This window comes from Jaculus jaculus, chromosome 14 (genome assembly GCF_020740685.1).
Source record: "Jaculus jaculus isolate mJacJac1 chromosome 14, mJacJac1.mat.Y.cur, whole genome shotgun sequence".
Taxonomy (NCBI): Eukaryota; Metazoa; Chordata; class Mammalia; order Rodentia; family Dipodidae; genus Jaculus; species Jaculus jaculus.
In genome coordinates this window covers 9968371-9981212 of record NC_059115.1, presented here as the reverse complement: position 1 = coordinate 9981212, position 12842 = coordinate 9968371, and the positions used below count along the sequence as shown (strand labels likewise).

Sequence of the window (12842 nt, the reverse complement as noted above, 5' to 3'; positions counted from 1 at the left end):
TTGTTATTAGTACGACTTATTTTGTGGGTCCTTTCTTCTGAGCTGGCTACATAATGATATTTACTACTTCCTTCTCATGTGCCTGATAGGAAAAGAGACATATCCTGTGGTATTCTGTGACATGATTTTTAATCTCAATAGTATAAACTGTTATGTTCAAAGTTTTTGTATCCTTATTGCTACTTTTCTGTTGGCTCTGATAATTACTGGGACACATTGTTAAAATCGATTTTTAATGGTTAGTTTTGTTATGCCTCCTTTAAAATTAGATGTATTTTGACATGATATACTGATAATACATGTATTTCACATACAACATACAACTTTATATTTTGTGTTCCTGAAGAAGTGGTTTTCTTATATTCAGTAATTCTGTTCCCTTAAATTTAGTTTGATAAAGTACTATATTCTCAAGTTTAAATAGTTCTATTAATTACTCTGAACTACATAAAGAGAAATTATACGGCTGGAGAGATGATCCAGTGGTTCATAGCACTTTCTTACTTGAACACATGACTTCTGTAGGAAACTCTGGAGAAGTAGAAGTTATTAAAATAACAAAGTTAGCTAGGATCAGAAAGAAAAATAATTTTTCATTCAACTTCTGTTCTGACCATATTTTGTTTATATGGGAAGGGGAAAATCAAAACTAACTACAAGAGATAAAGAGATGTTAAGTGAGATGATGAGCATATAATATAACTCATGTGATATGAAAGCAGGACAGGGGCAAGGGAAGAGAGATGCCAGCCAGCAGGTTTGGCTGAGGAGCAGGGAGGAGAATGGGAAAAGAAGATCAATAAATGCAAAATGTCCACAAATGCCATAATAAAGCCCATTACTCTACATGATCACTTAAAATCCAATAAAATATCAAAGCACTAAGTAACAAAATTCTACATAATAATGCTCTAAGAAAGAAAGTAGTAAAAGAATACTGTTTCTCATCCCACTTTTCTGGGATGAACTTCCAAACCAGACATGGTTTGTATAGGAAAGGATTTATTTGAAGCTTACACATCCAGAGAAAGTTCCACTGATGGCAAAAGAAGCTGGCTCCCACTCAGAGATTCAAGTAGAGAAGAGGGTTTAACTGAAGCAGCAGGACCCCCAGAGCTCACTCTGTATACCTCAGGCTAGAATTCAGATCTGCCGCAGTGAGGAGCTCCTCATCCCTAACAGAAGTCTACACGCTGGGGGCAGAAGCCAGAAACCCAATTTTAGTAACACCTTGGTGTATGGGAACACCTCAAACTCCCACCAATACTAAGAAAATAAAGTAAAATAGGATAGTTTAAATTGTTTTTTATGGAAAAGTATTTATCAGTAATTAGTTCTCTTAGTGAAATTTGGCAGATAACACTTGAATGAACAATGCTGCAGTTCTCCTTAAAGGGAAATAAAACTAGAGACAAGAGTAGGGATCCAGCTTCACACCATGAGAGTGAACATGGTTGGAACCTCCACTTTGTCTAACAGAATGACTCTAGCATTCCAAACATAACAGGATTTGAAGCTATGGATCTTCTGCAGTTTTCCAGAAATCAGTAAGGATGGTCCTGAATCACTTAACAAAGATGTACAATGCAATGCATTTATGCTGCTACAGCAAAGATATCCAAGAGAATTATACTTAGCTTGCTTTAGGATTCTTGTATTGCTGTGTTCATAACAGCCAAGATGTAGAATAGCCTAAGTTTTTATGAGTGGATGAAAGCTTGATGAAAATTTGGCACATACACATAATAGGCAAAAAAAAAAAAAATAGATTGTAACAAGTTCTCCCAGTAATTATCAGAGCCAACCGAAAAGTAGCAATAGGGATACAAAAAAAATTAAACATAACAATTTATACTATTGAGATTAAAAATCATGTCACACAACACTATGGGATATGATTCGTTCATGCTTAGGCATATGTGAAGGAAGTAGTTAACATCACCATGCAGCCAGCTCTTAAGAAAGGACCCACAAAATAAGTATAACTAATTAATTACAATTAAAAGTGGCATAATGATCGTGATCTATAGAATATATACTATAGACATCAGAGTGAAGAATAGGTAAGAAATTTAAAAAGAAACAAAGACTGGCTGGAGAGATGGCTTAGCAGTTAAGCGCTTGCCTGTGAAGCCTAAGGACCACGGCTGGATTCTCCAGGACCCACGTTAGCCAGATGCACAAGGGGGCGCACGCGTCTGGACTTCGTTTGCAGTGGCTGGAGGCCCTGGTGCGCCATTCTCTCTCTAACTGCCTCTTTCTCTCTCTGTCACTCTCAAATAAATAAATAAAAACACACAAAATATTTTTTAAAAAAAAAAAAGAAAGAAAGACTTTCAAAAGGTATTGTAAAATGGAATCTATCATAAAGGAGTTAAATAGATAAAAGCAGAAAAATAACAGAGAATGGAACATGGACAGGAAAAGCCCTGTCAGCTCCCTGCAAAGATTGCACCATTGCCCAGTGGGGAAAAAACATCACCAGGATTGAAGGTTGAATACAATAACTGTAACACAGGGAGTGTTTCTGAAAATATTTCATCATGTCTACCTATGCTGACAAATTTGGGTGTTTCAGAGATATATACACATATCTAGAAGAAATAACATCTCATGAATCATGTTACAATTGTATAAATTATCAATGTGCAACCCCCCATATAAAATCAAATACTTTACTATAAAAGATACTAAAGTATTAAAACACTAAGAGAATAGTACAAACAGGTATGAAATTAAAGGGAAATAGTGTCAATAAAGAAGTTACTTTGAGCCGGTTGTGGTGGCACACACCTTTAATCCCAGCACTTGGGAGGCAGAGGTAGGAGGATAGCTGTGAGTTCAAGGCCACCCTGAGACTACATAGTAAATTCCAGGTCACCCTGGGCTACAGTGAGACCCTACATTGATTAAAAAAAAAAGAAAGAAATTATTTGTGTGTGACTGTGTGTATAGTTTGTGCGGTGTTCTGTGATGTGATATGTATGGACTAAGCACATATGCATGGACATGTATTTGCCCCATACTCACTAATTCAGGGCCAGAGGCAGACATTGAGTGTCTTCCTCTTTTTGCTAATCTGCTTGTGTTCTTCAGATGGAGTCTGTCACTCAACCCAAAGGTGACTGGGAGCACCACCAATTCTCTGTTCTCAGATGCCTGCAGTACTGGAGTTATAGGTGTCCATAGAATGCCCAGCATTTTTTATTTTAAACCTAGAGATGAGGAGATCACACTCAGGTGCTTCAGACTCTCATGCTTGCCCAGCACGTGCCTTTCCACTGAGCCATCACTCCAGCTCCAAGAAAAATCATCTTCTTTACAGGTACATTGTTGGAACTGGAGGTCATTATCCTAAGAGATATAACTCATAAATATAAGTTTTTCTCATTCTCTTAGATGGAATCTTCATGAAAGTAAAAGGTGCGATTCAGGGTGTTAAAGGAAATGAAAATGCTATCAGGTGATAAAAAGAGCAATAAAAAGAGCAATAAATGTGTAAATATGATCACAGCACAATATATGCACATATTAAATTATTGCAATATAGTCTATTATTTTGCACAATTATTATGCAGTAACAATAGCCATAAATAGGCTTGGAGTTTTAGCACTATAAAGGCAGAACCTGGAAGCCTGAGGCAGAAGGATGACAAACTCGGGGGTAGCCTAATATATATTTCCAAACATTGTCTCAAAAATACACAAAGTAGGAGAATGGAGGCAGGACTATCAGAAATGAAAGTCTTTCTCAGCTACATAGTAAATTTGAATACAGCCTTGAGTATGAGACCCTATATCTAATAAACACAATAACATACAGAGAGAGAGAGAGAGAGATTAGGATCTTATGATGACAGCTGGCCTATTTCATAAGTGAACGTAGACATTTTACAGTATTGGAGAAATCAGCAGGGCATTAAGATAACAGGTTGCCCTCTGGGTAATATGCAAATCTCTTTCTCCTCCCTCCAGAGGCAGGCATCACCCTGTGTCCCTGGCACTCAGGACAGGCTCCTGTCTACAAGCCCTAACAAAGTCCATTTTGTGGGTTGTGGAATCTGCAGCTTCCTAACCTGAACCTTCAGCCTCTCCATATGTACTGGCCTGTTTTCATATGCGGGTGTTTACAAATTTAAAAAGGTTAGGAAATTCTCAAATTGAAGACCATTTTTTTGAGGCAGACTCAACAGACTGGCCTTTTTCTATGCAGGATAGAGAGAGAAAGAGATTAAGAGAATTGGTGAACCTAGGCCTCATGTACTGCAATCAAACTCCAGACACGCATACCCTTGTGCACATGCGTGACCTTGTGCACTTCCTCCACTGTGCATCTGGCTTACGTGGGACCTGGAGAATCAAACATGAGTCCTTAGGATTTGCAGGCAAGTGCCTTAATCACTAAGCCACCTTCCCAACCCTGGAAGACCATGCGTTATTTGCATTTATCAACTTGGCAGTCTCTTTTTCAAAGGCCCAGAGGCATTCTCCAACTTAGCCTCCTCTGTATTTCACCTGGAATCAGGTAAAATTCATTTGACTTCAGAAAGGTATGAATGACACAGAAGCCCTGTATCTCTTGATCATTGTGTCATTTAGACTCAGTGACAGGCATTGGAACTCCCCAGTCTCTCTGCCTCAAACATCATATGCCCACTAACATGGTTTTAAGGGCATTTTCATTATATTTAGAAGCTTGAAATCACCCATACAAAATGTGTACTTATCAGCATACACTGTAGGCCACACACACATCTGTGGATTCTGTATTTTCATAGCACCACCTCCCTCATCATTGTTTTAGCACTTAATGGAATTCTGGGTGGAGAATTTGACTGTAGGTGTGACTACTTAGTCTAGACAACCAAAGGGACTTTCCTACATTTATCCTTTTATTTCTGTATTTTTTATCTTGACAAATAATTGTGTAAATATATAAGACACAAATGAATGATATAAATTATAAACACAGCATGGAAACAAAATATTTTAAAAATAATGTAACCATCATTATAACTCTACAACATTTCCTTCTGATAAAAATATCTCCAGATATGTTTTTGGAAAAACTGAAAGATCCTGGCTCATATTCTATCTGTCCTGTGTATTTTGCTTGGCAAAAGTGATAGAAATGTGATTTTCATTGCTATTTAAAATTCCCTACTTCTTTGTTCTACCTCTGCATAACCTGTTGCTGTGATTTTAGATTGTGAATTCCTGTGTGAGTGTTTCTTGCAGTTTAAAATTATTTTCACCTGTGGTCAAATTGTCTTTTTTATTTCCTTAAATGTCACAAGTAGTGCACATTATCATAGTAATTGTTTCAGATGACCTTCTCTTTCACATTTGATTGTTTATATTTTTCTCTGAAAATCAGAGAATGAAAGTGATTTTCATTTATGTTCAAAAGAAAACCAGATATTTTATTAAGAGTATCTTGCCTTTCCATAAAGTAACTTTAACCACACATAGGGAAGGGAAATTTTAAGTTGAGCTGGATGATAAAATCATGAAAGGTTTGCACTTTAAAGGAGACATGTGGAGCAGAAATCTTATGAACAGCAAGACATGATATAAGCCTGCAATTGAGTACATATGGGAGACAAAACATGTGAGCATGAATGGAAAGTGGTTATGTGGCCTGGTGTTATTAGCTGTCTGTGGTGATTGGAATGTAAATGGCTCCATTGACTAATGTATTTTTTATTAAACTTCCAACATAGTCTCCAGGAGATCTTGAGTCCAGCCATAAGTGTGTGTTGAGACACAGCTTGAGCTCTGGAATCTGGAATCCCTTGAATCTATAAGCTTCCCATAAGCTGTTCTGGTCAGGTGTTTATCCCAACAACAAGAAGGTAACTGCAAAAAATATATTTTCAAAAATTGTAATATGTTCAATAGAGAAACACAGTAAAATATCATCATCTTTTTTCTCAGTCAAAGTAAATTTATATAAAATATATTGAAACATTTTCACATGACATGAAGGTGTGGAAGAATGACAGGCCAATGTGATGTATGTCAATAAATAATTTGGATGCTGGGCTGGAGAGATGGCTTAGCGGTTAAGCGCTCGCCTGTGAAGCCTAAGGACCCCGGTTCGAGGCTCGGTTCCCCAGGTCCCACGTTAGCCACATGCACAAGGGGGCGCACGCGTCTGGAGTTCGCTTGCAGTGGCTGGAAGCCCTGGTGCACCCATTCTCTCTCTCTTCTTCTATCTGTCTTTCTCTCTGTGTCTGTTGCTCTCAAATAAATAAATAAATAAATAAATACTAATAATTTGGATGTTGGTCACTCACAGTACATAATGAGAATAGTTTTGGTATAGGAGAGGTTTGTTGCACACTATGAGAACACAAATTGATACGTGGTAATGCTCTTAGGGACTTTGCATTAAAAAAAAACTGTTTGGAATTCATAGATTCTATTTAAGAGCCAAGGATTATATTTCAAGTGACAAACAGCAGATCAAGGAAGGATAGATTCCTAATGGAAATAAGAGTAAAACATAAAAGTCAGTCAATTAATAATATGAATTTTAGTGTACATTTCAAAAATCTCATAATGCTATATACTATTCATAAATCTAATATCACTATATTCTAAGCATATTGAAAAGCCCAGTATTTCTGGTTACATAAGAACAACACAGAATGACTTGATGGGAAAATTGGAACTTAAAATTTACACACCTTACAACAAGAGGAAAAATGGAATCTCTTTTAGACCAGATCTCATTATGATATGACTGCCTGTTATTACAGAAAATGCATTTTTTCAGATGTGCTGAACACTATGGAATGGTCAGTAGCAGCTCTGGTTCCATTTGTGCATGTCCACAGCTTTCCACTAAGTTAGTAGCACTAAAAATAAATGCCTTAGGACATTGCTGGTAGCTCAAGATATGATATGAACTGAAAAAAATGTTAAAGTATGTGAATTACTGTGTGTTTGTCTAAAAAAAAAATACAATGTACTTCAGAAATATTGGAGCATTGACACATGACTAAAGAAAAAGTATAATCTGGCAACCTGGGGAAAATGGTTTATGACATGCAAATTTCTCTCTCAAATAGGACATGTCCTCCTGCTTAAAACAGAAGAATTCAGGGTGTTTACATTGAATTCTCCCTTTTTCTCAGATCTTTGTATCCTTTAAGGGTCTCGGGAATTCCTGACATTCAATTCAAAGAATGCAATTTCTGGACCTGAAACACAAAGGAATTGGATAATCCAATACCTCTCTCTACTCGTGAACTGTAATTGGCATATTTTTCTTCAAAAATTGTTTAAAATTTTTTGAACAGTCCACTTTTTTCAATGTAGTCTTGACAAACCTGATGCTATCTAAATCATCAATTTGATCATGTTTTCAAGTGACACGATCTTGGGGATTTTCCTCACATCTGAGTTCTACATTGGCTTCACAGGGAACTCGATGCTCTTCCTGTCACATGTGTACATCTTCTTAGCTCAGCATTATCTGAAAAAACCCATAGATGCGATTTTCATGCACCTAACAATGGCTAATACTTTGACAATTGTCTTCTTGTTGATACCTTATATTGCATCATCCTTTGGAGTGAGACGTTTTCTCAATGATGCTGGTTGCAAGGCAGTCTTGTATATCTACAGAGTTACCCGGGGTCTTTCCATCTCTACTACCTCTATTCTGAGTGCATTTCAAGCCATCACCATCAGTCCCAGTAACTCTAAGTGGGCATGGCTGAAACCTAGACTCTCTACATGGATCTTTCCTTCTTTCTTTTTCTCCTGGGTCATCAACATGCTCGTTTACATACAGGTCATTCATCTTGTAATAGCCAAGAACAATGCCAGTCATGCTGGCCAGGGATATATTCACACTTTCTGTAAGACCAGGATGTCTAGGGATGAAAATTCATTGCCATTTTTCATTGTCATATTGACTCGAGATCTCCTCCTTGTGGTCCTCATGATGTCATCCAGCCTCTACATGGTGAATCTCCTTCTCGCACATCATAGGAGAATCCAGCATGTCCACAGCCAGAGCCTCTCCTCCCAGTCATCTCCTGAAACCAAAGCCACTTACAGCATCCTTTTGCTGGTAAGTTGCTTTGTGTTCTTTTATTGGTTGAGTAATTTTATCATTCTGTATGGATTCTATATACCTGAGAAAATCCCAAGACTGGAGAAAATTAATGCTATTGTGTTATCCTTCTACCCAACCATCTGCCCATTCTTACTCATGAGGAATAATAAAATCATTTTGCAATATACTTCATCCTTTTGTGTACTGAGAAGTACATGTATTCAAAATGCACTCAGTAGCTGATCTTGACAGCACATCAGACCTCTCCACTGCAGAGATGATACAGGAGACACACATTGGATTGAGATTTTGAGACTCCAGTGCTCTGCAGTCCTTTGTGAACCATCAAAGATGGATGTTACAGTGGATCAGATTTTCAGGTATTGTCCATGTGCTGGGTGCAAATCTTCAATGGCAAAGCTATACATTGTCAATGACATGTCTCACTGATATAACTGCCATTGAGTTATTCATGCTTCTGTGACTAACTGCAATAAACTCATAAGGTGACCATGATTGGCTCCAATAAAATCATATCTATGGGGGGGGAGGGAGGGTATTACCATGGGATTTTTTTTTTTTTTTTGGCTCAGGCTGACCTGGAAGTCACTCTGTAGTCTCAGGGTGGCCCCGAACTCTTGGTGATCCTCTTACCTCTGCCTCCCAAGTGCTGGGATTAAAGGCGTGTGCCACCACACCCAGCAGATATTTTTTATAATCATAGAAAATGTTAATAAAAATTGTGAAAAGAAAAAAAATCATTTCTATGAACTGTTGTATTCTACTCTATCTGGTGTGAACAAAGTTTCTTTACATCTCCTCAGTACTATTTACATAGAAAATGAAACACACACAGAAACTTCTAGACTAAAAGAAATACTAAGATAAAGACATCATAGAGCCAATGGACTTAACAGATGTGTATAGAGCATTGCACCTCAGAACACTAGAATGCACATTCTTTGTACCAGTCTATGAGACTTTCTCTAAAATTGATGAAATGTTAGGATGCAAAAGAAGTTTCAAAAATGATAGGTAAATTGAAATAATTCCTTGTATTTGTTCTGACCACATTCAATAAAGCTAAAAATCAATAAGAAAAACTACACAAAATACATAATTAATTATATTAACAAACATAATAAGTAATTAATGCATCATTGAATAAATCAAAAAGTTCCTAGAATTGAATAAAAATGAAATACAACTAGACTGGTAAGCATGGGAACAACCATCCACCATGTTAATGGCACAGGTACAACCCTGCCCACCCATTCCATATGGAAGAAACTAGCTTGTTCACAGATAGAGAAGGTACAACCCCATCCACATAGGAGAGACCAGCCTGAGATAGAGGAAGCAGGTCCTGACTGTGCCCACCCAGTCCTCGTGAATTAATAGAGCCAGCAACAGAAGGGAGCCAGTCCAACTCAGTTCACCCAGTCCATACAAGAGATACCAGTCAACACAGGTAAGGTACATTTCCTGACTCTACCCTTCCAAACCAAACAGGAGACCTGAACCAGTGCACAGAGTGAGCAGGTCCCATCTGTGCCCAAATAGCATTTTTAGGAGACCCTAGCTAGCAGCCATAAGGTGCTAGTCCTGACTCTGCTCACCTAGTCCACCAGTTTTATTGTTTTCTTAGTTTCCAAATCATTAATTTCTGCTCTGATCTTGGTTACTTCTTTCCATCTGGAACTCTTTGGGTTAGATTCTTTTTGTTTTTACAATGCCTTTAGGTGAATGGTTATGTTATTAATTTGGAACCTCTCTGTCTCTGTTATGAAGGCATTTGGTGCTATGAACTTTCTCCTTAGGACTGCCTTCCTTGTGTCCCGTAAGTTTTGGAATTTGTTTTCGCATTGTCATTCAATTTAGAAATTTTACAAATTCCTTTTCTTTCATCCACTGCCCAATCATTGTTTAAAACTGTGTTGTTCGGTTTGCCAGGAGCTGGTGGAATTCCTGAAGCTTCTCTTGTTAACGTCTAGCTTTATAGAATTGTGATCTGTTATGATGCAGAAAATTACGTCAACTCTCCTGAATTTGTGGATGCAGGTATTATGGCCTAATATATAATCTGTTTTGGAGAGGGTTCCATGGGTTGCTGAGAAGAATAATGTATTCGATAGAATTGGGGTAGAATGTTCTGTTGATGTCTCTTAGGTCTGGTTGATCTGTGATGTTGTTGAGCTCTATTACTTCCCTGTTTATTTTCTGCTTGGATGATCTCTCTATTGATGAGAGTGGAGTACTGAAGTCCCCAACTATGATGGTGATGGCATTTATTTTTGCCTTGTTGTCAAGTAGGTTTTGTTTTATAAGCTGTGGTGCACCTGTGTTTTGGTGCATATAGATTTAGGACTATGATGACCTCATGTTGGATCATTCCCTTGGTGGGTAAGAAGTGGCCCTCTTTGTCCTTTTTGATTACTTTTGGTTTAAAGTCTATTTTACCGGATATTAGTATAGCAACACCTGTTTGTTTCTTATTTCCATTTACGTTTAATAGCATTTTCCATCTTTTACCCTGAAGAGGTCTCTGTCTTTAGTGGTAAGGTGGGTTTTATGACTACACAAACAGAAAGGTCTATTTATCTGATGCATCTTGTTAACTTATGTCTCTCAATGGAGGAGTTAAGACCATTAATATTTAAAGTTACAACTATGAGATTTAACTTAATCCCTGACATGTTGAGGTGCTTTAGGGGGTTTGGTGTTTTCTTGTACTTTGTACTTTTTTGAGCCAACTCTAGTTTTCATTATTGTGATCTTCTTTTTGTAGGTGCTTGAGACTGGTTGTTTGACTCGTCTATGTGGAGAATTTCCTGAAATATTCCCTGTAGGTTTGGCTTTGTGCTCATATAATCATAGAGATGTCTTTTATCCAGGAAAGGTTTTCCTTCACCATCTATTATGGGGGGTACTTTTGCTGGGTACAGTAGCTTGGGTTGGAAGCCATAGTTTATTAGACTTTGAAATATTCCATTCCAGGCTCTTCTGACTTTTAGGGTTTCCACTGAGAATTCTGAAGTAATTCTGATAGGATTGTCTTTGGATGTAATGTATTGTTTCTCTCCTTCTGCTTTTAGCACTCTCTTTGTTTTCATTGTTAAGAGTTTTAATGATGATATGACTTGGAGAATTTCTCTTTGGTCCTGTCTGTTTGGAGTTCTTAGCTTCTTGTATCTTGATGGGACTCTCTTTTGAGGGAGTAGAAACATTTTCTTCAATAATTTTGTCGAATAGGTTCTCCATGCCTTTGGTCAGAATTTCTTGCCCTTCTGGTATACCCATAATCTGGATGTTAGGACATTTTAGGGATCGTGCAGTTACCTTGTGTTTTGTTCGAAAACAAATTTTAAACTTATAAAGCTTTTTGGACACCTAAGCTCTTTCTTCTGTTTTGTCTTCCAGCTCTGAAATTCTGTTCTTCACATAATTAACTCTGCTCTTGGGTTTCTAGAAAGGTTTTTACTAGTTCAATATGGTTGGTATTTTATGTTGCCTTTTCTGTATAGTATCCACCCCTGTGTCAAGTTGCAATATGAGATCATGTTTTGACTTTCATAATGCTTCTTGGAGTTCATTCATGCATTGACTTATGTCTTCATTAAGCTTAACCATCTGGTTATGGAGATCCTTTCTTTTTAGCTTACATTTAATTCATTTGACTTGCTTTTTAGTCCTCTCTGTTTTGGTTTATTAGGTGAAGCCTAGTGTAGAGAGCTGTGTGGATTTCATTTATGCAATTATTGGATTTTTGTTGATTTGCTGCCATGTCTGCCATTTGCTTGGTCAGCATCGTGTATCTTGTGTCTTCATTTTAGGTTTCTGCTCCTGGTGTCTCCTCTATGTTTTCACTGGAAACTTCCATTGTGGGACTAGGTAGCCTTGTTGGAGCGCCTTTTATTTGATGGTTTGTATTATTTCTTTTGCACTGTGGTCTGCCTATCACAGTGTGGGAATCTTATTTAATTAAGGAGGAAGCAAGAGTTTTCTCTTGCAGTGTCTTCAGGGAGGGTTCCATTTGATGGTTTTATAGAATAGTCTAATGATGGCTTTGTATTTTGGGACTTGTAGATTGTAAAGTGCATAAGTGCACCACCAGCAGCTCTGGGCTGGCACTTGATACAAAGGTGGGATTGGAAGAGTGGGATCCCTTTGCCCTGGTCTCTGCTATGTCTTGCCTGTAGCTCTGGGGCCATGGCACTTGCCCTTCCTCTCCTACTAAACCCAGATAGGCAGGTTATGGAGTACTCACTGGTTTTCCTGGCAGGCAATTGTCTGATTTTCCTGTATTCCCTTTCTGGGGCCTGATGTGATGCCCCAAGTAGCCACTGGGAGTGGGGGCAGGGCATTGGAGAGTTGATAGGGGTCACTTGATTCCACAGCCCAGGCCAGAATATGGTCTTATCTGGTGTGCAGAAGACAGAGACATGGCCAAGGGGCACAGAGAAAGGCACCTATAGGGAGAACAGGGTGTTGAGTGACTGGGATAAGGTGTAGCAGAAGCAGCCTGCAGGCCAACCCACGGAGAATGCAAGACAGTGGAACACTGCAGGAGAAAGGAGCATAGGTGGGCTGTGGGATCAATTAGTGGGTCTGCAGTAGCCATGTGGGAACTGGATGCAGTACAGTGGGGGCCTCTAGGAGACAGTGAAGGTGTACAGTCCTCCAGCAGATGCTGGAGGGTGCTGCTGGAGACAGGGAAGGCACACAGGCTGCTAGCAGATGCTGGGCATGGGCCACAGCAGATGCCTCCAGA

At 38.4% G+C, this 12842-nt stretch overlaps 1 protein-coding gene across 1 annotated transcript; it reads left to right on the top strand.

Annotated features, from left to right (window-relative positions):
* Nucleotides 1–7366: 7366 nt before the first annotated feature.
* On the top strand, nucleotides 7367–8314 carry LOC105945065 (vomeronasal type-1 receptor 3-like). The gene has a single exon (XM_012952279.2). It carries the CDS (start codon nucleotides 7367–7369, stop codon nucleotides 8312–8314), a length of 948 nt encoding a protein of 315 aa, XP_012807733.2.
* Nucleotides 8315–12842: the final 4528 nt, after the last annotated feature.